The sequence below is a fragment of the Dermacentor silvarum genome, chromosome 1 (assembly GCF_013339745.2).
Source record: "Dermacentor silvarum isolate Dsil-2018 chromosome 1, BIME_Dsil_1.4, whole genome shotgun sequence".
NCBI classification, from domain to species: Eukaryota; Metazoa; Arthropoda; class Arachnida; order Ixodida; family Ixodidae; genus Dermacentor; species Dermacentor silvarum.
Window position 1 is genome coordinate 53,531,743 of NC_051154.1, and position 25,844 is coordinate 53,557,586.

Genomic DNA, 25,844 nt, shown 5'->3' on the forward strand with positions numbered 1-25,844 from the left:
CCCTTAACGCTGTCGCGTTAAAACGGCCGTGTACCGTGCGTTGGGTGCTCGTTAAAGAACCCCAGGTGGTCAACATTAACCCGGGCTCCCCCACTACGGCGGGCCTCATAATCAGATGGTGGTTTTGACACGTAAGACCCCAGAATTTAATTTCATTTTAATTGGGTGGGGCTTCATAGCTCTCGTAGAAGTTGTAGCAGGGGTATCTAGACTAGATGCTTTTATACATAGGTTGTTCAATAAAGACTGACGCTGGTTCTCTGAAATCTTTATTCCTGAAAATTTTTATTCGGCTCTTTTATCCTTTTCTATGTGCTTCACAGTAAGCATATTGCACGCGTCCCATCGTTTATACCACGTCTGGATAACATGAATCAAAACATCTTTTCACAACTACTGAAAAATCGCCTCCAATGCATTTCTACGCCTGATTCCATGTCCTGTTTCATGTCAAAGCAATGTCATATTTTTACCGTTTCCCGAAGAATCGCAACAATCCACTTTCGCGTTTTTCAGTCCAGATGCGGTACTCTTGGACTTATTTATGTACCTCACTGTAAGAAGAAGCATTGCTTTGACATAAAACAAGGTATAGTTAAGACATTGGAGGCGATTCTGAAGAACGTGTCAAAAGATGTCTTGACTGACGTTATCTAAGCTTGGTAGAAAAGGCGAGATGCGTGCATTTTACTTTCGGTGGAGCATATATACAGATGGATAAAAGTGCCGATGAATAATTTTCAGAAATAAAGATTTCAGAGCATCAGATTCGGCCTTTATTGAACAGTCCACACGTAAACACAGCAAGCGTGTTTATGTGCGGATTGTTCAATAAAGGCCGAGTGTGATGCTCTGAAATCCAGCGTTATTCATTAGCCGCGCCACGAATAAGGCATTTATCAAGTTTCTTTAGTAATATATTGGGATCCACAAGGAAAACTGAAAAAAAAAAAAAGAGTTTGCGACAATACCAATCTATTGCATTCTCATTGAGTGAATGCAAGCATGAAAGGGCGAATGTTAGTTTTGTAACAGATAAATGACTGTTATGATATTGGATATATCGGTTATTTGTTACACTACTCTGCTGCAGTATATGAAAAGGAAAATGGGCCATAATTAGTGCGGCCCTTTGGCACAACTAGCGTATTCGGGGTCGTTGATCGTATTGAATATGCATGCAATATTCCGATAAGTAATTTTTACTGAACGACATAAATAATTTTGTGCATTACTATGTAAAGCAATACAAGAAAATGGTAATGGATGCAATATTTTACGGTTAGTGTGTACCACGAATTTATCCGAGAACATTCTTTAAACAAAAAAAGAAAAAAAATCTGGGGCCAAAAGCCCGATATGATTATGAGGCACGCCGTAGTGGGGGACTCCGGATTAAGTTTGACCACATATTCTGCGACGATCACTTTCGGCGATAGTATCGCTTTGGCTGTCAGGCGTGCGCTGATTGGCTGGTTGAGCGAAATCGGATGAACTGATTGACTGGTTGAGCACTGCGTCACGCGAAGGCGACAGTATCGCCGAAGTGATTGTCACAGAATACATCCCCTTGGGTTCTTTACCGTGCACGCAACACGGAACACAGGCGTTTTTGCGGCTGGGATTTGGTCCTGCGCCCTGGAGCTTTGCAAGGGTCAATTATTAAATTTCAAGGATTTAGTGTTCGTTAATAGGGTGTTTATTGCGGCGAAGATTATGTAGTTGGTTTTAGTTATGTTTGCTCGAAGGCGATTAGAACCAAGCCAGTTCGACAGCTTTCGTACAAAATTATTAGCTCTTTTGTAAAGTTCAAGTTCCGTTTCGGCTGTTAAGAATATATTAGTATCGTCTGCGTATAAGTTGCAATATTCGGAGTGGTAGCCGGGCAAATCGTTGATATATGCTAGAAAAAGAAAAGGGACCAACAGGGATAGATCCCTGGGGTATTCCAGCGTTAGTAATTAGCCGCGCCGCGAATAAGGCATTTATCAAGTTTCTTTAGTAATATATGGTGATTCTCAAGATCAAACGCCATAGTCAGGTCCATGAAAACTATCATAGTTAGTAATTTTTGTTCAGTGTTTGCTTTTGTTTTTTTCTACAACGTTGAGTAGTCCTGTCTCCGTCGATTTTTCTTTTATACATCTTATTGCTATTTTGCATAAATGTTGTGTATTGGAAATAACTTATGGCCTAAACGAGTTAGCAGTTTCTTTTAAAAAAATTGGAGAATGGAGACGATGTGGATATTGGATGGTATAATTAGTCATATTCATCTTATCTCCTTCTTTAAACACTGGTGCAACTTTAGAAATAAAGTTGGTTAATAATATGTGTCAATGTGCCACACATGCAAATCGAGCAATGCTTTAGCAACACCACAGAAAGGGAGTCTAGACTAGTTAATGAGTAGTCTTTAAAGAGAGAATAACGTGACCTCTTGTAGGTGTAAGAAAAAAATAAATAGGTCTACTTGTTATTAATGAGGAGTCTGATTGTGGAATAATTATCAAATCAAATAAAATCAAATCGGGTTTATTTTTCCATAAAGAAATGGAGGGAGACCTGAACAAAAAGTGAAAACTAGTTTATTTGACAATATGCATTGACAATATGCATTGACTGTGGTCATACTAAAATGCATTGCCGCAAAGTAATTATTGAAAGTTTAAGTAATTAGACAAGGGCAACTTGCTTTTGCGCCTTTCACAGAGATACCACATGGTCTATCTCTAATCCGTCCGTTAAGTGGAGTATTTATGATTTTCCGTGTTGCTTGGACGTCAGCCTGGCCCTTGCTTGACTTTTGTGTCAAAATAATTTTGCTGAGAAATTTCCACTCTTTCCTTATATGCCCTATACTTGTTTTTTCTAAATTAACGTTGTGTGGTTTTCACTTTAGTTTCTTTAACGTGTCTTGTTATTTATCGGCTTCAGGATGCCGGTGGTTAGCCACGGTTTACGCGTAACGATTCTCTTAGTAACTTTTAAAGTAATTTTACCGAATTTAATACATCTACTAAATATTTTAATGAACTGTTCATATTTATTATCGGGTCACTGCTGACAACCCGGGATGCCAATTTTCTTTTATTGCGGCAGCCAAAATAATTTAGTTCTTGTATATGTATCATAGAAGTCTGCGAAGGCATTGCGTTACTACTGGAGGGCATTGCTGCGAGAACAGGAAGATGGTCTGTGATATCAGATGATAAAATTCCACTTGGAAGCATGGTGTCGGGTATGCTTGTGATTTTGTGATCTAGTGCTCTTTGTCTTGAGTTGGTAATGCGTCTGGGTGATGTAATATAATTGTTGTAACCAGTAATTGGTTAGTAAATATCTGTATATGTAGTTATCAATTCCGCTTTGATTAATGTCAATGTTAAGGTCCCCCAAGATAAAGATCTGGGTGGTGCTGTCACGATGTCTTTTTTCAAGCAACTTGTCTGATGACAACAGAAACTCATTTTTATTGTTTCGTGGTGACCTGTAGGTCACGCCTGCTGATGTGCACTTTTTTTTTTTTTTTTGAGTCACGAAGATTTTGGATGCATTATCAGGTGATACCTCGATACTTTGCACCACGCAGACTCAAAAACAATGCCATTGTCTAATTTTGCAGTAAATGCAGCCTCAGAGACACGCGTGCATGTACTCGTTTCTGCATGCTGTAACATATGCAGTTATGCAGTAATTGCAGCAACATATGCATGAACTCTCGTGCTCTAAAAACTCTCTTAACAGTGTTCTACGCGTTAACGGCAGGAGCTATAACGCGTTTCCATATGCTCTAGGGCGTCCCGAATGGTGCGCGCTGGTTACCTTTCTCCAAACATGTTATGGGGCCGTATTCTGAAACGTTCCGCTTCGGCGAAATTTCTTTTTCCGCTTTCAGGCGCTCGCTGATTGGCTGGTTGAGCAAAATTGAATGACGTCGGGCTCAACCAGCCAATCAGCTCATCTAATTTTGCTAAAACAGCCAATCATCGCGCGCCTGAAAGCGAAAAAGAAATTTCGCTGAAGTGGAACGTTTCAGAATACGGCCCATGGTTGCACCGCGCGTACAGCGGTGTTCAAACGGAACCCCGCTCAGACACGATGGAGCGCGTGGCTTTTGCCCCCCACCCCCGCCCACACACACACAAAAACACACGAACACACGCACACCGCATGACTGCTGCGCGCGGAGCGGGGACCACATTGGTTCCAGGAGTCCAGGACCCATATCCGTAAAATGATGTTCGGTTTCACTCACGACACCAAGGAACGTGACATGTGACACAAGTGCGCGGCCTCTGCCACATATTTCGCAACAGCCAGTGACATAGTATGCATGATGCAGCCAAGCGATGCGATATACAGAACGGTTTCTTTTTTTTTTTCTTTCTTTTTTTTTCTTTTCTTTTTCTGGTATAAGTTCTAACATGGTGTAACGGTCGCAAGCCTCTGCCGGCCGACTTTCGCTTGTTTCCTCGGGTCGCGTGAAAAAAAAAAAAAAAAAGAAAGAAAAGTGGGTGGCTTATCCGCTCATCAATTGCTCAATGGTCTCATCACGCTTTCGCAACGGCGGGGAAAAAAATCGGCGCCGCTTCGTTGCAGCCGAGACGATTCCACTGGCCCATCCCCGTAGGCCGCGCGCTGCTACCACTACCGGCAGCACCCGCTGACTCCAGGCGCTGGGGCCTTCCTTGAAAACCGGTTTGCCGTCACGGTTGCCAGCAGTGGCTGTCCCACTTCTTCGCAGCGGCATCGCGCGGGAGGTGCGGCGGAGCTTTCGACACACACTCGGCCAGCGCGGAGTCCGCAGCGGCCCACGGACTTGGAAGCTCGGGCCCGGCCCGCGAACAGACGGCGTACGCGCTGCGAGGTGGGCAGCATGGCTTGACTTTGGAGCGGTGGACTGTCAGCGAGTGGCAAACCCGTGCTTGACTCTTTGCCCCAGGACGCCAGCCGCTCGGAAGCGCTCCCGTCACGCAACCGCCGCGTAAGTGTCGCTCCGGAAGCGGCCCTTTCCACTGTTTCGGCGCGCGAGGATGCACTGCTGCATCGCATAGGTGTGAGCTGCCGGAGTGTTGCCTCTATGCAGGCGCCCTCGGCATATATCGTGACGGTGTTCGACGACTCAAATACGTCCCACGGATGCGATGCGACTAATATAGTAACAAAAAAAAAAAGAAAAAAAAAGAGCACTAAATAACTTATTATATAAGTCGTAAGAATGCGCAGGTCTCTTTTCTTCGAGGAACACACTATTGGAGAGTTTAGACAAGCGGGGACACGCTGACACGATCGTAGTTAAGAGCCTCGACCTTGTCGGCGTGTTGTCCGCGCTCGAATTATTTCCAGGCTCATGTAAATATTACTGTATAATTGCGTGTAAATACTATAAAAGGAGAAGTCACCATGCGGGAAAACCATACTATCTGTGCGATCAGCTTGTGGAAACCTCAGGCAATACGAACGTCACAAATCAATTATCTAAACGGTCGTCTGGAAATGGACAATTGTATATAACGAGAAACTTAGACGGTACTTTTATGGACGTTAACGGCTTTCTGATCACTGCAGCGTGAATGTTTTAGAGTTAAGGAAATGTCGAAATATGCAAATACTGAGGCTGTGCCAATGGCGTTTCGAACTGGTTCGAAATTTTTTTGCTATAGAGAGCACGAAAAGGTAAGAAATATCTCGTTTCTACAGGAAGTTTGTTTCCCCTTTTGCTGAACATACAAAAAATATGTTTTATATCTATGGCCCTGCCGTTTCTGAAACTAGGCTACGTCGCTCTAGTAATCAGCAAAAAGAAGCAATGATAGTTTGGCTAATTACCTAAAACATGCTGATTACCTTATTTAACTATTCACTTCAGAATACATGTCGGAACTGCGAAACTGCGCATCAGTGTTCCAAGTCATGTCCGCTTAGCGAAAATCGCAAGACTAGCACTATTTTCGAGATATCCGTCCCCCAAATGTGCTAAAAGATGCACATTGGCGTCCCACTTAAGATTCCAGTCAATTCTAGGAAGAGTTACGAATTGATGCTTCGGATCTTACTATAGGCGAAAAAGTACTGGCAAAGCGGTGAAAACGTGTGACAAGCGGCCGGTGCTGCTTCGAAGTGGCGAGAAATTACGCTGCAAGGACCTGCAACAACTGCTAAAGGAACGATTTTGGGTAACTGGTAATTCGAACGCCAATGTAGATCATAGCACATGTTAAGGACAGATATCTCGAAAATGGCGCTATAGTCACCGGATTTCTGCTAAACATAGATCACTTAATTCACCACTGCTCGCTCGGCTTCAATATCGGAATTGCAACATCTAGCCTAAACAGGTACCCTGCTGTATATATATATATATATATATATATATATATATATATATATTCACATCGTCCGGCGTGCCCCATGTTACCTTTTCCTCGTGTTTGGGATATTCTGTACAGTGTACACCACGTGCACCGATGTTACGAACGATATGCAACATGTGCATTCAACTTTCGATGCAATGCATCATACAATCTTCTCGCATGTGTCCTCTGCCGCATGTGTCCTCAGATTTGTGCCCTGAGGGCACAAATCTTGCAACAGCTATAGAGGGGACCAAGGCGACTGGCGAGAGTCGGCCTTTGAATTGTTGCTCGCTTCCCTTCTGCGTAGGTCCCACCTTGAGCCCACTTGAATTTCTGGCCATGCAACCATCGTTCCTCGTGGCTTTCCTACACTCTGTCTGCAAGCATCACATCTGCAATATTTGTAAACATATCTATAACATCTGTACATATTACTCGCTTCAGCGCTCATCCGTTGAGTCTTGCCGGCTACACGCGAATAGTATGCTCTGGGCCGATTCCCAGAGAATGTAGCCATCCCGCTGGTCTTCCTCCATGTGAAGTGCATGGATCATGCGGTCACATATATCTCACGACCTGGTGCGCAATCTGCCGCTTTTATGGAAACTTATCCGAAGTTTCGCGAGAGAAATATTCTAGGGGAATTGCGTATAGACGTCCGCGGCTGCTCTTTGGTACAGCTGTTGCCTCAGCTTTACGACCATGGACCGCAGTACATTTACCATCAGCTTACTTCAGCCCAGACCAGACACAACAATTAAGTACTCTCAAAATGATGCCGAAAAGCTGCGCCTTAATCCGATTTACATATATCCTGCTTATTCTCGCTCGCTCTGCGTTTGTGGTCCTTCAACACGGAGTCCGTGAACTCACGTGCAAGCCATCTTTGCTCAACTTCGAAATCATCATCGTCATCATCATCAGCCTGTTTTTATGTCCATTGCAGTATGAAGGCCTGCGATCTCTAATTACCCCTGTCTTGCGCTAGCTCATTCCAAATTGCGCCTGCAAATTTCATAATTTCATCGCCCCACCTAGTTTTCTGCCGTCTTCGACTACGGTTCCCTTCCCTTGACACCCATTCTGTAACTCTAATGGTCCACCAGTTATCTACCCTACGCATTACATGGGCTGCCAGCTCCGTTTTTAAAAATCTTAATGTCGACTAGAATATCGGCTATCTCCGTTTGCTCTCTGATCCACACCGCTCTCTTCCTGTTTCTTAACGTTACGCCTAACATTTTTTCGTTCCATCGCTCTTTGCGCGGCCCTTAACTTGTTCTCGAGCTTTCTTGTTAACCTCCAAGTTCCTGCCCCGTATGTGAGCACCGGTCGAATGCAACCTCGAAATATGTCCCAGTAAATTATCAAATGCGTTTTAAAAAGTAGATTGTGACTTCTGACATACTTTCTAGTTACAATTTTTCCTGTACAAACAAAAGCAAATGATAAGCTGTTTAGGTGTTCTATATTTGCTGTAAACAAATCTGCTTTTCATGGTTCGTATCTAAGAGCTTGCTCTTGCTTCTGAATATACATCAACTCTAAAAAGAAATCTCGCATGCAAGTTTACGAAATCCTATAGGCAATAACCCTTCGAAGGGCACCTGGAATAAAGTTTTTTGAAACGCTTTTTCGGCTTTTCGAAAATTAAGGCGTATCCGCTGGCCCATGCGCAGTTTTTATGAATTGAGTAGTCCAAATTACGAAAGTCAAATGAGCTGTTCATTATCATGCGCAATTTCATCAAGATGTCTGTGTGCTTTAGATATGTATAAATGTATGACGCAACTTTATATATATCCACAGGTTTTATGTCGTGATTATTGTTTGATTACGCAGAACAGAGGTGCACTCGCTCGCACTACTTTGACGATCAACATGCAGTTGCAATGGAAATAGGCGCTTATATATATATATATATATATATATATATATATATATATATATATATAAATCGAGGCACCTTGCGTGTATTCGCAGGCTCCTTTCACGCTCGGAAAGACCCTTTTATGTAGTACGTATTGAGCAACAGAAAGCTGTATCGAGAGTTTCTCATGTTGCTCTACAATTGTCTCATTCACACTTTTCATCTACTTATACTATTTGAGAAGTTGATTAATTAATTAAGACTAGTTATGTAATTAGTTGGAATGTAAAAATAATGAGTAACTCTAAGCGACGGCAAACAACATTACGTTGGTTCTGTCCAGCTAAGTGGCATGTGCATGTTCTTAATGCTTGGCTCAAGTTACGTGGGACACCCTATATATCCTAGAGTAAGCCATAGCAGTTTGTTACGCTACCTGAACCGCGTGCACGCCCTGCCGTCCTTTCATCATCGTTCCAAAAATCGCGCGAACAGTGCAACTTACCACCCACACTTTTGCTGGCGCGTTTCAACACTGACCGTCCGTACATGTCTGAGTCCGACGACGTGTAAGCGGTCATCCCTAGAGTAGGCGTTGAAACTGGGCCGACTGGTTTCGAAGCGTAACCATGCGAGCGTAATTGCTTGGGGTCTGTGATACGGCGCTACGGAGTCTCGGATAGAAAACGCGGTTACGCCGTCTATGTGCTGGGATAAAAGTTGTGCAATAAGCAAACCTAATTCCCACGTTGAAACCGAGCGATTAAAAAAAATTGGAATTCCGCAACACTTGTCGAAAAAAACCATAGTTATCAAAACTTTAAAAAAAAAAAAAAAAAAAAAAAACTAATACTAAAACGACCGGCTCTCACCTCCCGAGAGAAACGTGCACGTAAGAACGCGCTACAATACTTGCCAAATACAACCTTTTCAGCTTCCGAACGTTGCAGTCGATTATACACAAGACGGGCGCCTGAGCGATTTGAGAGAGAGAGTCACCAATGGGTGTTCCCCGCGCTACGGAGAAACGTGCGCGCCGGGGAACGCCTTGAAAGGCGCTGCTCCAGAGCGCGCCGAGACACCCCCTTTGGCGACGTCGCCGTCTGACGCGACCGACTCCCACACGAACCGCACCAGTCCTCCGCCTTTGAGTCAGCTGGTGGACGTGGCTCCTCCTTGCCTGTAGCGTTCTTGCGAACGCTTGGAAGGTACACTTGTCCACTCATGTACCCTGACACCGCGATCTCATGTTGTGAAGAAGAAAACAGCGATTCGTAATTAAGTGCTTTCTTTTTTTCACCCACGCAGAGGAGTACGGAGAGAAGTGTAAGTTTTCAGAGCAGTCAATTATGACACAGCTTGGCAGTGATCTGATACATATGAGCTATAAACCCATGGAGACTAAGATATAGGTGCGGCCATTGAAGAAAGACGGATACGTGACTCCGACCAGAGGAGTATGTGCTGCTCCCTATGAATGAGCGAAAGATGGAGCGACACACATGCACACACACGCACACTACGAGCGCAGGCACACACGCAACGTCAGCAGCACTTATGTTGCTAACAGGTGGGGCTCCCCTACGGGCAGGGAACGCTCTGCGGCTCGATCCATGGGTCGTGGCTCAAATGCATGCATTGCAGCTGATAGTGACAGTCCAAAAGACGAGTGGTGGCTGGAGAAATAAGTCACACGATAGAAGTCCTCTGGAACATCTAGGATTGCACAATGGTGCTCGTGGTCACGAGTATTTTTGATTTATTGAATAGGAAGTCACCAGGGTTTCCAGGATAAGCAACATTGAGTTTGATTCCACAAAGGCATGCGCGCCTGCCGAGGCAGCGTGGCACGCGGAAGTCATAAGCGTGGTTATATTTCATAGGAAGGGGTACGAATTGATGTTTCGCATCTTACTAGTTCCAAAGGTGTCGACAAAGCGGTGACAAAGTGTGACAAGTGGCGCTGCTCCGAAGTGACGATAAATTACGCGGCAAGGATCTTGGATGGACGCACAGACAACCACCGTAGTACCTGCGATGACATTCACCCATACCGAACACGAGGTTGCGAAATGGAATTTAAGCCGCACAGAACGCAACAACGCCCTTCTATTTACATTCTGCCATAGTTCAGTGAAAACTGTGGTGATTTAATGTTCCGCACTCTCAGCGCCAGCGCAGGGAAGCCATGGAAAGAGTGCAAACAGCAGTAAAAAGAACATAAGTCTTTTGAGTGAAGGAACCGCCTTTGGCTGTGCTGAGAATAATTTTACTTCAACGATTGATTAAAAAAAAGTGTTCCACATAAAAAGAGACGCTTAGCATATAATGCGTAAGTGCTTCGCACTTGCACAGATGCAAAACAGACAGACCTCGATGCATGGCTTTTAACAAAATTGAGACTTTAACTTCGCTAAATGAACATTATGTGCAGTTTCTCAGCACAAAAAACTTGATTTGACAAATGCAGTTGAACAACGCTGTGTCTACGCGAAACAGGTAAGTGCGTCCACAGGGCAATCTTTGTTCCCGGTATGAGGCCCTCCTTCTACGTGTGTCGTGGAGTGACCGTCGTGCTCAACTGTTTGCTTCATTCTTGCTGGTTGTCACGTGTTCCGTGTTAATTGGTTCAATATTGTGTTAATATCATTATGACGCAGTGAAAATTTTCGAGCTGTGGTGAGTGCGCGCCCACTTTCTGTAATGAAAACATTTCTGTGCAACAAGAGCTCGGAAAGATGAGCAAAACGATAACAAGGTGAAACCAGGAGCCAACGTTTCGACAAGTGATTTTGTCTTTTTCAAGGCCTTGAAAAAGACAAGTCCATTTGTCGAAACGTTGGCTCTTGCTTTCACCTTGTTATCGTTTCGCTCATCGTCTTGAATTTCCATCTCCCGCATTCCCCGTGTTTTCTCAAGAGCGCGGGAAGAAATGTTGTCAAAATGTAACCAAGCAAGAGATGCGACAATATTTCTTAATTTCTTTTTTTTTTTTCTTATAGCAAGCGCTACCAACCATATACTGTGTGTGCGCGCTCGCGAAAAGGGGGATTACTCTTTTTATGAGAGCAAGTTGTGACGCACAGATATGCCTCAGAATTACCTTTGATGGCTGGATTCACAGCTTATTTACGGTAAACTCCTTCATGTCATATTACCGCTAAGAGAAGCAGTGAAACTATTCTTTGCGACAGAAGGCAAATGCTGACACAAACTCGGAACTTTCAGGGGAGCATGCAAAATATCTCGTATACATACTACTTCTTCTTTTCTTCCTTTCTTACCTTTTTTTTTTAATGGTCAGTTTCCTTAAAACGACAGGAAATTCCAGCGGGAGACTTCGCAACATTTCACAACAAAATAGTGGAAATCGAGAGAGGAAAAAAAAAAAACAGAAGCAAATTATGTAAGCCATATGCACATAGATTTGCGGCACTCCCCGCTCATGAGCGACTTTCGGAATCTTAGAATGTTAAGCCTGGTTGCGCGTACAATTGGCGACCGTCACCTTGAGTACGTGATGAAAAAGAAAATCGCAAAGTTCAAACATGTAAATTTGAGTGACGTAAAACTGCTTATTTAAGAGAAACACTGTGTATGTATGCTGCAAGTTGTCAACTATTGCTAAGCTTTTACGTCTAACATTTGGAAACAGTAGACGCAGGGTGACTTAAGAAGTAACGCAAGCAGTTATGCAATACTTAGTGTTGTACTTCACATCTATATATTCATTGCAGTGTGTAGGCTGCACCCGACCAGCAGCACGAAATTTGCAACGCCGCTCCAAGCCGCGCTAAAGATCCGAGCCGAAAATTGAGCGTCAGTAATGATTACTGCAGAATACACTGCCCAAGAGGCGCGTCGGATGGATGGATGGATGGATGGATGCTATGAGCTCTTGTTTTTACTTTGCCTAATGCCCTACCTATATTTTATCAGCAACAATCAGCGCCTTTCGCGGAAGGTTTAGTCAACACTGGCGCAGGCGAACACCCGCGTTGTGCTTGCAACGTGTGACCGCGTGTGCGCTCATGCTTACACAACAGGAATGACGCAGAATGTTGCTTTGTGACTTTAAGACACTAGCGAAGTTAATAGCTTCCACCTTGCCTTCATCTTAAAGGAGAAATGTGCGCCACTGGACACGTTCACGGCGTGAAAGTCACGGTCATCTCTGTGCTGCAGGGAGAAGGGAGATCCCCAATGAAGAGAGCACACCTATACAGTGTTTCATCGGACGTCACCACGCCCTAGATTTTTATACTACGCTTTCACGTAGCAGTTCAATCGAGTCTGCGGTCACGGCACGACTCGGTGCAGTATTCGAGTACCTCGGTCTTTCATGGCACTCCTTATACGCACTTGCGAGCCCTCATTATCTGGCTCATTAACTGATCGGTCGTTTCTAGAGCTAATGCGCGAAGGTATGGATAAAGTTCTTAAAGCATTCAGACCAGTAAAATGTCAATGCATTTCGCCGGATCACTGCTACGGCGGCCACACTTTGATAAAAGCGAAATGCAAAGCAGATTTCGGAACGCGTTAGGGATTAATCAGGATTTTCGCAGCCTTACAGCCCACTAGTTGACTTCGTGTGCATTATTATTATTATTATTATTATTATTATTATTATTATTATTATTATTATTATTATTATTATTATTATTATTATTATTATGACTACACCGCAGTTGCATGTTGCAGTTGCACGCTCCGACCATCAAAATTAAAAATGTGTATGGAACTCACCATGGAGTAGCGAATCGCAGTCAAAATAGCGCCACGCAAAAAAAAAAAGAAAAAAAAAGTGTTGCACTCTTTTTGTTTATTGCAGATTATGTTTACAAATGTCTACTCGCCTACCCGGTAATGAAAAACAATGCGTAATCTTCATACCAATTACTTTTTGTTCGAGTCAGTGGCCATGTGCAGTGACCACGTGTCATTTTTGCAGCTGAATAAGGTTGACTGCGTCTTATAGAAGGTGGAAACTGGGGTAGCGGATATGGAGCATCAGGAACCTGAGCTGCGCAGAAGTTTCCATCTGCGTTAATTAAACCGAAGACGAGTAATCCATATCGCGAAAACAATGAGAGCTTTCGCCAAAAACAAGCATCATTCATCAATGACTATTAATTTCTTGCTGCGCTCTTGTCGACGGTCTGGCAAAATACCTGTGCAGTCGGTGACCTGGCATGCTCCATCGCCAACGTGCCAGTGAGTGCGACAGTATTGCGATCTCTGCGCATTTTCTGGCGGCATTGTTTTCGACGTCTGTCACATTTGACACCGCAAAAACGCGACCCGAGAAGGTTCAGCCGCACGACGTCAACCCACTTGTTAAAAAACATTCGTGCTGTAATTGCGCACGGCTATTGCATGGCGTGCGCTGACCGGTTTCAATACCGCCGACTGCGCCGACTCAAAGGATGCCGTTTTGTCGTCTGCGCCCGAGTTGCGCTTCCGCTGCAACACATTTCAGTACACGTGCAATATTTTCCTAACCCGAGCGTTCGCAATAGGCCGAGAAACAAAAATGATTTGTTTTGAATGGACGATCCTCTCTTTACGGGAGCCACGAGACAGGCACAGCTTCTGCATGAGATTCCGCGAATTCAGTGCAAGCGTAAATATTTTAGTGTATACGCCCCTGAGCAAAAGTATGCGGACCAGGGATTCCGCGATAAAGCCTTTTTTCTTCTCCACATACGTGAATGTAACTTGAAATTGGGGACCGCAGTCCAAGCTTAGCATTACGAACTTTCTACCGCTGCTGAGCACGAGATCGCGGGATCGAATCCCGGCCGCGGCGGCCGCATTTCGATGGAGGCGAAATGCAAAAACGTCCGTGTGCTTGCGTTGTAGTGCACGTTAAAGAACCCCAGGTGGTCAAAATTAATCCGGAGCCCTCCACTACGGCGTGCCTCATAATCAGAACTGGTTTTGGCACGTAAAACCCCAGAAAGATGAAGAAGAAGAAGACGAACTTTCTAGTGCAACCGTCAATTTCTTTTTGTGCATCTGAATTACGAGGAAATGCAAATTTTTCGACGAGCCCGCGGGTGGTCCGTATACTTTTGCTCACGGGTTACATCGTCCGAGGGGGTTTCCCACATTGGTGGTGTCGCTCTCCTTTTTGAACTCAGGCTGTACTCTCAGCCCCGTCGCATAGAAGACACTCATAACTGCCAAATTGGACCATAGCTAAACGTCAGCAACCATGAACATTATCCGACGTAGGTCTCTTGGTGGGGAGCTGTTAAAGTTCTTGAAGTGTAGATTGCTTGGCTTGGCACGTTTTCTTCAATACGCAACGAAAATCTATACGGCTCAGTGAATGTAGCCTCGGGCCAACCTTGAAGGCGGGCGACTTGGTCAAAAGCCGTATATAGCTGTTGGTAGCTGCCGGTCCTTCGATGGCATGTGGTTTTGCAACTCCCACTTCAACTTTTCCTGAGTGGTCAGACTACAGAGAAGCGCAACCTCAATTACGCGCTTCGCTTCTCTCTCGCTGCTGAAATTTGGAGTGCTCAAAGCGCGCTAAATGGCGAATGCTGCAAGGGGGCGTTGATACGCCGTATACGTGAATAGAGACCGTGAATTGGATGCAAAGAATGGAAACGAAAAGGACAATGGAGATTTACAAGAATGAGAAGAAAGAAATTAGAAGGGAAAATCTGTACGATAACACAAAGGGCAGTGCCTTGCTATTTGAGGCTCGAGCCGGTTGCCTAAGGCCGAAAACATATCGGAACAAATATTCGGAACTAGATGAGACATGTGTATGCTGCAGTAAAGATCCAGAGACCACTCAGCACATCCTAATGGAATGCGACGGGATCCACCCAGCGAAAACCGTAGGTAACGTGCAACTGCCAGAAGCGCTTGGGTTTAAAGTGGAAGGAAACATAAACAGATCAGCCGTAGAGATAAGCAAGAGACGATTAGAGTACTGGTGGAAAAAAAGCAGAGAAAAGATGGATGCGACCTGATCTCTTAAAATCATAGGCAGCGGTACAAGGTAAATTTTTGAAAAAGAAAAATAATGAGAGGTATACATAAATGCTAGATAAAGCACATGTGTAGTATACCTGATTAAATCAAGCAGGCTAGGTGACTATTTGTCGCCGCCCCGTTTCAAAGGGGATGCTAATAAATCATCATCATCATCATCATCGTGCCTTCTATATAGATACCTTGTAGATGCGAGGCACCGCCAGCAATGGTTCGCTATACTGTTTGCTTCGCTTGTTTCAAGCGACGAAGAAAACGCGGCGTCCTTCCTTGTAGTGCACCTGCGGTGTCATTTTGGAGGACTTGCGTGTGTGTTCGAAGCAGCGGCTCGCCCCACTTTGCAGGCAGTCACAGTTCGATTGCACAACTGCATGCCGTGAGGCGGCCACAAGTACTCGGCGTTTGCATTTCCAACGAGCAAGGCCGCGCTGCGCGCGTGTCCACACGGCGATGACACGCTCGCTGCCTCGTATACGGCATCGTCTCCGCGGTGTTCCTCCACCCCGCCCACGGCGAGGTGCCTTTTTCGCCGCCGGCGCAAACAAGGAGAGGGTGTGGGCGTGTTTCTCACCACCGGCTACGTACGGAGAAGATGCGCGCGCCTGTGGCTGTTAGCCGGACGAATCTATCGAGGAGGAGGAGGAGGAGGAAAAAGAAGAAAGAAAAGGCAGGGAGGTTAACCAGACGCACGTCAGGTTTGCTACCCTACACGGGGGAAGGGGTTTAAAGGGATGAAAAGAAAGGAGAGAGAGGGAAGAAGTACTCGCAGCATGAACACGTGCGGTTGTCCAACACTTCACAATCGGTCACTGAGGCCAGTCGACTTCATGAATTGTAACAATGCGGCGTCGCTTTGTAAGCCTGCGACGTTTGGGGCCACGGTCCAAGAATCTTTGTCTCTGAAAACGGTCTCCAGTCTAATCGGTTTAACACACTCCGGGGAATGTCGCGTTCGGTCTCATAAAGATGACAAAAACACAGCACGTGTTTCACCGTCTCCTCCCCGTTGCAAGAGTCACAGATTGGTGTGTCGGACATGCCCAGAAGGAATGCGTACGCTTTCGTAAAAGCCTATCGAAGCATCTGCAATTCTAGTAGTGGTAGTAGACCTTTGTTGTGATAGTGGCGCATACTCACTGGATAGTCTCTATCTCTCTCTCTCTCTCTCTCTCTCTCTCTCTATATATATATATATATATATATATATATATATATATATATATATATATATATATATAGTCTCTCTTTCTCTATATTGCAACAAGCGTATTCTGCAGATAGACTTGGCGAGGCGGTTAAACAAGCTGGCTCGTTGGAAACCGACCTAGCGTGAACCACACGATTGTCAACGTCTTCTTCCACACTGGCACAGAGCTGGAGCCGATGTGCTCCGGTACAATATCTGTAGTCAAATCATAAGAACCCGACAAACAATGACACGAAGGACAGCATACGGGAAATCATTTATAGTTGCATAATTGAAGTAAAGAAATGATAAAGAAATGAAAATGAAGTAGATGAAAAAAACAACTGGCCGCAGGTGGGATACGAACCTAGATCTTCGCATTACGCGTCCGAGGCTCTTACCAAGTGAGCTACCGCGGCGCCGTTTTCCCATCCACTTTCTGGAGCATTTATTCTTGTCTGCTATAACTAACCGTGGCAGTGTTAGCCAGCGCCACCGCTCACGGCCATGGAAGTGGATGTGGAAAATCCGATCTATAACTGGCGTCACGTAGTACGTGAACTTTTTGGTTTACGGCAACTGGTCAATAAACCACCACCTGCTACCTGAAAGCATCAAATCAGCCGGATTCGAGACCCTCGCTATATATATATATATATATATATATATATATATATATATATATATATATATATATATATATATATATATATATGTAAAATTGTGCCCCTCGGTTCCCTTTCTTCTCGTTCGTTACATAACGAGGGTCTCGAATTTATCATTTCTGGAATTCAATTAGTAAGTACAAGTAATTTCCCCTATGTTGTCCTTGGTGTCATTGTTTGTTGGCTTTTTATATGACTAATAAAAATCGGGCCCCTCGGTTCCCTTTCTTCTCGTTCATTACATAACGAGGGCCCGAATCCGGCAACATTGATGCCTTCAGGTAGCATATGTGAGTTTATTGACCAGTTGCCTTCACGCCAAAGAGATCACGTGCTCGTGACGCCGGCAGAAAGAATGTTCCACATCCGCCATCAAGATTTGTGAGTGGTGGCGCTGGCTAACACTCCCAGGGTTAGTTCCAGTAGTAAAAAGATAAATACCGCAGGAAGTGGATGGGAAAACGGCGCCGCGGTAGCTCAATGGTAAGAGCATCGCGCGCGTAATTTGAAGACGTGGGATCGTTCCCCACCTGCGGCAAGTTGCCTTTTCATCCACTTTAATTTCCATTAATTTATCATTTCTTTAATTCACTTCGTAAGTACAAGTAACTTTCCCTATGTTGTCCTTGGTATCGTTGTTTGTTGGCTTCTTATGATATGTTTATATATATAGTATAGTGACTGGACTTTTCAATCGGTCAAGCGTATTCAGAAGGATGAGAAGCACAACTTCGCGGTTATCTTGGGTTTATTTGCCCAACAGTTTCAGTTTGTGGACCGACCTTTTTCAAGGGAAACAGTCTCCAATAGTTCCGGTCGGTGAACCAACCTTTTTTCAAGGGCAACAACTGGTCCTTGCAAAAGAACCATCTGTAGTAACAGCCTTAATTGAACTGTTGGGCAAATAAACCTAAGATAACCGAGAAGTTGTGCTTCTGATATATATATATATATATATATATATATATATATATATATATATATATATATATATATATATATATATATACAGTTTCTCCTGAACTTTGCGGAGAAATGCATTGGCGTTCCAGTTAAGTTCTTAACAAAACGTCGCTTTATGCATTGAAGAACAAAATTAACTGGAACGCCAATGCATTTCTCCGCAAAGTTCGGGAATTAATATCTCGAAACTGGCGTCATCCCGAGAATTCGTTCCAAATGGATCCGCCTTGTGAACTCCACGGCTACAATTTGTAAATTGCAATATGGGTCATCAGGTAATTATTAGTGAATTTCTGTTAATTACTCTTTATGCATTTCAATTTTTGTGCAAGTAATGTCCGCCTCTTCGAGTTGACCAGCGCATTATCTAGAATCGGCCTATCTGCCGCAGGCAACCTTAAATAAATTTTGAAATTTTTCGCTGAAACACCCTGTATATATACATTACTACAGTAAGTTGAAAGAATAAATATACATATGGTCGAGAAGAATAAAATATGCTGTCGGCAAGATACACGAGTGCTAGCAGCACAGAGATTGTCTCATTTACACACGTCGTGTCAGCTTTGTGCTAGGACGAGATGCATGTATAATTAAAGAAAGAAAACTGTCTTTCTACAATGAAGGTTACAAGATGTGCGCGTACAGAGGGGCCATACTGTACCTGCGACGAGGCAGCGCCAAATGAACACGCAGAAGTTCGTGCGATGACTTTCGTGCCGCCCGAAGCGACGCTACCACAGCAAACGCGCTTCTCTGTGCGCCCTCGTTCGCAGGAGGCGCTCGTCCGGCGGTCGCCATGTCCAGCTCAACGTACGCCTACTACCAGGAGGAGCCGCGGACGCCCAAGCGCTACTTCAACCTGGGCGTGCTGTCCTGCTGCCTCGGGGGACTGCTGTTCAGCGCGGGCATAATCCTGGTTGTGCTCGGTTCGTCGCCACAGGAGCCCGAGGCCCTGTGGATCGCCGGCATCGTCCTGCTGCTCGCCGGAGGACTGCTCTTCTTCCTCGGCATCGGCTCCGTGGGCCTCTACCTGGCCAGAGAGGACCGGCGCAAGCGCGAGGCGGCCCGGGCGCGCACGCGCAACTACACCTCCAGCTTGCGCTCCAGCGACATGGTGCTCGTCGAGTGATGAGCGACTCGAACTGCAGCGGCTGCTTCGGAAGGCCGCGGTTTGCATGTGTGCTCAACCAAGGGTGATGCCAGTCTTGGGAACAGTGGCAGTCTGTTAACACGCCAGTGTAGTTGCCGGCTTGATTGCGTCGCGTTTGGCCTATATGTCCCGCTGTCAGGTCTACGTCCTGTTACAGAAGAAAGAGACCCTGGCATAAATGCCGCCAGTTGGCGGGGAAAGTGGCCTATAGGCACTTTAAAAATGACAAAGAATCATAAAAGAAAGGACGACGTCGAGGCTGACGAGATGTTATCAGCTCCATTAGGCTGTCCGTGCCGGGCACGTCTTTTTCTTTTTTTATGACTACGAGGAACGCTAACGTCGGTTATTTGTGCAGTAACACGTAGAGCCGACACCTGTCTTACGATTCGATTAATTGAGGAATAGATACCGGAAGGGAAACGATTACGATTTTTAAACACTTGGACTCCAGGTCCAAATCGATTTTATTCGCACGTAATTGTTCCTGCCAGTTTTCTAGCAAAAGGTAAAAAAATTAAGAAATAAAAATGAAGAAATAGCTCTTAACACTGCCGAAAACAGACTGCAAAACACTTCCCTTAATAAGTCGTCATTTTTCTCTGGCAACGTAAAACCCTTTCTGGCTTCCATTGAGCACGCGGTGCAATTTGCAAGAAAAAAAAAAAAAAAAAAAACACCTACGTATTGTATATGGGCATGACGCACTCAGTGCCGTTTATGGCCTCTGTGTAACTGATTGTGGTGCACACATGTGTAGCGCATGTGTAGCACAGGGGAAGTTTTTAGTTTAATGACATTCACTAAGACTTCTCGATGACCGTATATGAACTATTGGTTTCTTCTATGACAAAGCGCAGCTAAAAGGTAAATAGACAGTTAGAGTGTAAGCCCCTAGGTTGTAACTTTAATGACGAGAAACGAGTATGACAGGAGCAGGGAGACTTTAATCTCACTGCCAGAGCGTCTATCACTGCGATCTCTACGGAACAGTCTTTCTGTTTTATATTGATAGTGTAAATATCCAGATCAGCGCATAAATGTTATCTGTAATTGAAATTTTTAGACGAAATACGGATAACAATAAAGCTAGTCGCTAGTGCTAAACCTTGTTGACACCGTAAATATAACATACGTCCTTAGCAGACACAAGCAGTTAAAAATCGCATGGCTGCTTTATTCTTGTGTCAGTTAGGCTGCAGAATGCGTAACAAGGATCAGCACTTCTGTTATAATGCTATCAACCGCGGAGAGACACGGCGCTATAGCTTTTCTTCCACGCATCGAGATGTGTACAATTGCTTACTGTTTCATGTGCGAGAATTGTCGGGTAAGGATAAATGTTACGTAAATTACAGTGACTTGCACTTCAAGCAGCCATGAATGCGACAGTAACATTTGGCTTCGCAAATTCCCACTGTTCGCGAAGTGCATGTGATGCACTAAGTATATTCGTATTCCTATACAAAACAACGAAGACGTTAAAGTAAATGAGATAATAATCAAATTATCTAATTTCACTGCGAGAAACATTCTAGAGTACAGTCTGCACTTGTTCGAAGTCAGATTATGCAAACTCTGTAAGTGGATCCATCCATTACGTCGAGCAGATTTGTGCACCCATACTTATATTCGTTGATGTTCGTTTTGAGCATCGTCTCGTTTTCACGTATTTGCCGCATCGTATGCTCACAGGGGAGCATTAATGTGTGATGTCGTTATTCTATGGAAGATATTAGAATAGAAAGAATCATTTCATATTTAGAAGGCCTGAAAAGCGAGTGATGGAGTGGAAATGTCTCTGTGCCATATAATTAGCGGGGCCTCAAACAGCAAGTTGCCAGTGCTGATAAGCTCCAGCGATTGTCATTTCATGTGCGCGTGCGTGTGTCAGGGTGGATGAGGGAAGTATGCGAGAAAACTGTTGCGCTTTACAAATGCGCAAGCGTCTTGTTATTGATACGGTCTCAGGATGGCGTGAACTGTATTGTTATACAGCTGCGAGTATGTGCTGTGTTTTTTGTTGTTTTAGTGATCCCTATACGAGCCGAAAAGGAAGCTTTTAGTGACACAACATTAAAAAAAGACGTTTGGCACTGTGTTTTTTGTTAAAGTGTCGTCTTCTAAGTTTACACGTGTTGCAAGTTGAGAGAGCAAACTTTGGTTGTCGCCGGAAAAGCGAAAAAAAAAAAAAAAAAGTGCCACAGCAACGGATGCGTGCGTCTATAGGCGTCGACGTCGCAGCTAATGTCTAATACGAAGCTTCGGCTTACGACTAAAGTAGGTCACTTTTTGTATGATGCTAAATAAACGTGCGTTGACTAATAATAGTGCCTCTTTTGCGTATGTCTTTGTTCGGCGTGGTGCCAGTCGGTCGCGAAACATTACATTACAGGGTCGTGATTTTTACTCTCTGTCAGTATATACCATTTTAGTGGAATGTGTTGAGCGCGTGGACGAATCAGCACGAAGAAGGCAGACAACGACGGAGCGATTTGTCTCTCTTTTATACGCGCTGTTTCGTTCGAGCTCAACATAGTATTTAATTAGGATGACCCCCATGTGTCCAAATGCCATGCCGTATTGAATAATTAGCACTGAAGAGATACGTCGTTCTTTGTACGTTTCTTTATCTTTATTTTTAATTTTCAACCTTGTAGCGTCGTCTGTACGCCACGTTTTATTAGTGCAGCCCGGAAAAAAAAATAAAGTTGGAAGGTGATTGAACCTCTAGTTGACGTCGATCAAGGACAACGTCTTCTTGAGCGAGTTGCGGATGAGAATGGGGCGGAGTCACTGCGCACGGCACTCTACCGTGTAATCCCTCGCGTGAAGGGAGTAGGAGGGGCATTGGACTGCTTGCATTCTTTTTCACTGCGCCATCGTCGCGATCGGCTCAAATTTTTGAACTGCACTACCATCGGGATCGACCCATGATCGAAAGAGGCTAGAAAAACACATACCCGATAGGGAAGAGGGGGGGGGGGGGGGTAACTCGTTAAGAAAGACATTGTAAAATGAAAAAAAAAAAGTGAAAAAAAGAAAGAAATAAAGCGTGCGTAGTAAATCGAGGCATACCAGTTTAAAGAACTCGATGTGCTGGATACTAATCAGGACACGACAGACGTCTTGGAGCAATTTGCTATTATCGAATTCCAATCTTATCTCTTAATTTTCTTATCACGCCAACGACCTAGCTTCACCTAATAAGAAAGAAATAATGAATGAATGAATGAATGAATGAATGAACGAACGAACGAACGAACGAACGCGACCGTTAGCTCATAAAGAGGTGCTAATTAACCATAAGAGAGAACTAAGATGGAAATATATTCATCAATGAAGGAAATTCTCGCGAAGTTCTTCCTTGGATCCCATTTTTATTGAATAAACTTTTATTAACAAAAGTTCGTACATAATGAGCCCATATTACATATATCACAAAAATTACCAGGCTAAAAAAGTTCGAGAAATGAGTCGTCGTACACTCTTAATCTCGTTCCACTAAGTAGATGGAACACGTTTGCCAGTATGTTCCGCTTAACTGGTAGAATATATGTAGAACGAGATTATGCAGTGGCAAGAAGATCGACAGAAGCTGACACTCAAGGATATTAGTTCCACATCAATTAGTAGCTCAGTTAAGTGGAACATTTTTGTAACTAAGTTCCACTTACTTAACGAAACCTGTGTGTAACGAGATTTAGTGTGCACAGATTGCAGGCGACTGACGTCTCAACCTTTGCGCCGTTGCTGCTGCAAACAATACTGCGCCTTGTCAATAATGTGTCTGTCCTCTTGAAAGCTCGTTAAATGACTGGCTGACGTCGCGTTCTGTAGCTTAACCATAAACGGGCACCGACGTATAAGAATTAAAATAAATACAGTTGCAAGAAGCGAAAGACAAGATAAGATATGAAGGAGGAGGAAGCGTCGCGTCTCTCCGCTCTTCACAAGGCTTTGTAAAGGTAGCCATGTGCAGTAACTCTACTCTTCACCACTGGGCAGGGGCACCTATGTAAACGAAGAGGACTCGAACTAGAAGCATCACTGTGGTTATGCGCCACGACCATTCAGGTCAACAACGAGAACACTCGACGACGACGACGACGACGATGACGACGACGACGACGACGATGATGATGATGATGATGATGATGATGATGATGATGATCTTATCATCTTTGGCGCATACCCACTCACGGGGATCGGCCAAGAGTCGGGCAGATTTTATATACGTGCTAAGTGAATAAATTTAGCAAATGCTTAATTTTGGTAAATATACTAAAGCGAATAAATTCTAATACGATTCAGTGAACAATAAATATATAAAAAGTAGGCATACCAGTACAAGAGGCAATAAGCTAATGATAAATGGAATAATATGATTAACAATGGAACCGGTTTGATTCAACGATGAATTTCTCTATGGCGATGCATACATTCCTGTGTGAGTGTCCAAGCACAGAAGCTCCGAAAGACAGCAGTTCCGGAGTGTTCAATGGCAGGCCGAGTTGTCGCATTGCAATTTGCAATGTTCTTTTTCTTAGGGAGGAGAAACGCCGGCAGTCCAGTAAGTAATGGTCGATCGTTTCGAATGCGTTACAGAAATGGCACAAACGGGAAATTGCCAGACCAGATCGGTGCATGTAGAAATTAGGCGGGGGACTCGACATCGCAGTCTTGTTAATGCCACTTCTGTTTGTCTGGATTTGCAACAGCTCCTGCTCCAAGGGAATTGTAAGTGGTGCATGCAGTTCGGTGGATGATGCTAGATCTGATTTTGATGCCATAAGGGTGTATCTTCTAAACCTGGCAGACGTTACGAAACCCGTCGTTGGAAGAAGGGAACACACAGGGCCAGGCTATCTGCCGCTTCATTCATAAATATGCCTTTGTGACCAGGTACCCATAGTAATCGCAAATGACTTGGAATCAATGAGTGCAAATTTTTTACTATATGCGACTCGCCAGGAGCAGTAAGTGAGGTGCACAAGGATAGAGAGTCTGTTAATACTACCGCGGTTGTTGTGGGAGGCTGTAGCTTACGCAAAGCTAAGACAACAGCTAGGAATGCCGCTAGGAATATTGGAGTGTAGTCGGGGAGCCGAACAGAACACTCACTAAACAATTCTTCGTCTTCTCGAAAGATGGCCCGCGCGCATTTGCGAATATTTACTACAACCGTTAAAGCACAACACTGTACAACACTTACCGCGCATAATATTGAACCAGCTATCGCTCCACTGCTTCGCTTGAGCGGACGAGACTAAATTCTTTATTTTCTCCTTCGTATTCTACCGTTATCGGAACGCAGCCGCTGCTGTTTTCTTTAAAATAATTAAATTATCGGGTTTTACGTGCCAAAACCACGATCTGATTATGAGGCACGCCGTGGTGGGGGACTCCGGAAATTTGGACCACCTGGGTTTCTTTAACGTGCACCTAAATCTAAGTACACGGGTGTTTTCGCATTTCGCCCCATCGAAATGCGGCCGTGGCCAGGATTTGATCCCACGACCTCGTGCTCAGCAGCCCAACACCATGGCCACTGAGCAACCACGGCGGATGCTGTTTTCTTTACGTGGTCGTCTAAAACATTAGTGACGCAAGGGGGTCTGGTGGTGCTACGGAGATGTGTCGCTGCGACAAAATATTATCAACACGATGAGGCATGTATTTGCTGCAGCCGGAGGCGATTCAGCTCATTCTAATAGCATGCCAAAATATTCCCCCAGCCACTGGGATTCAAAGCTGATATGGGACCGTTAAATGTTCATCGGACGAGATAAGCGACTGACGTTTAGAGTATTCGCGGGAAAAAAAGAAAACAGGGAAGAGATGAAACTGGGTTCACTATACAGGCACAGGTAAATTAATTAATTACATTATGGGGTTTTACGTGCCAAAACCAGTTCTGATTATGAGGCACGCCGTGGTGGGGGACTCCGGAAATTTGGACCACCTGGGGTTCTTTAACGTGCACCTAAATCTAAGTACGCGGGTGTTTTCGCATTTCGCCCCCATCGAAATGCGGCCGTGGCCGGGATTTGATCCCGCGACCTCGTGCTCAGCAGCCCAACACCATGGCCACTGAGCAACCACGGCGGATGCTGTTTTCTTTACGTGGTCGTCTAAAACATTAGTGACGCAAGGGGGTCTGGTGGTGCTACGGAGATGTGTCGCTGCGACAAAATATTATCAACACGATGAGGCATGTATTTGCTGCAGCCGGAGGCGATTCAGCTCATTCTAATAGCATGCCAAAATATTCCCCCAGCCACTGGGATTCAAAGCTGATATGGGACCGTTAAATGTTCATCGGACGAGATAAGCGACTGACGTTTAGAGTATTCGCGGGAAAAAAGAAAACAGGGAAGAGATGAAACTGGGTTCACTATACAGGCACAGGTAAATTAATTAATTAAATTATGGGGTTTTACGTGCCAAAACCAGTTCTGATTATGAGGCACGCCGTAGTGGGGGACTCCGGAAATTTGGACCACCTGGGGTTCTTTAACGTGCACCTAAATCTAAGTACACGGGTGTTTTCGCATTTCGCCCCCATCGAACAGGCACAGGTAAGTGAACAACATATAAAGATATATTTTAATAGAAGAAATAATGTAAAGCA

At 44.5% G+C, this 25,844-nt stretch overlaps 1 protein-coding gene across 1 annotated transcript; it reads left to right on the forward strand.

Annotated features, from left to right (window-relative positions):
• The first annotated feature begins 4,734 nt into the window (after nt 1-4,734).
• Nucleotides 4,735-21,538, forward strand: LOC119463395 (uncharacterized). The gene is made up of 2 exons (XM_037724242.2): nt 4,735-4,987; nt 18,834-21,538. Exon 2 carries the CDS (start codon nt 18,857-18,859, stop codon nt 19,187-19,189), a length of 333 nt encoding a protein of 110 aa, XP_037580170.1. The 5' UTR covers nt 4,735-4,987; nt 18,834-18,856; the 3' UTR covers nt 19,190-21,538.
• The last annotated feature ends 4,306 nt before the right edge of the window (nt 21,539-25,844 follow it).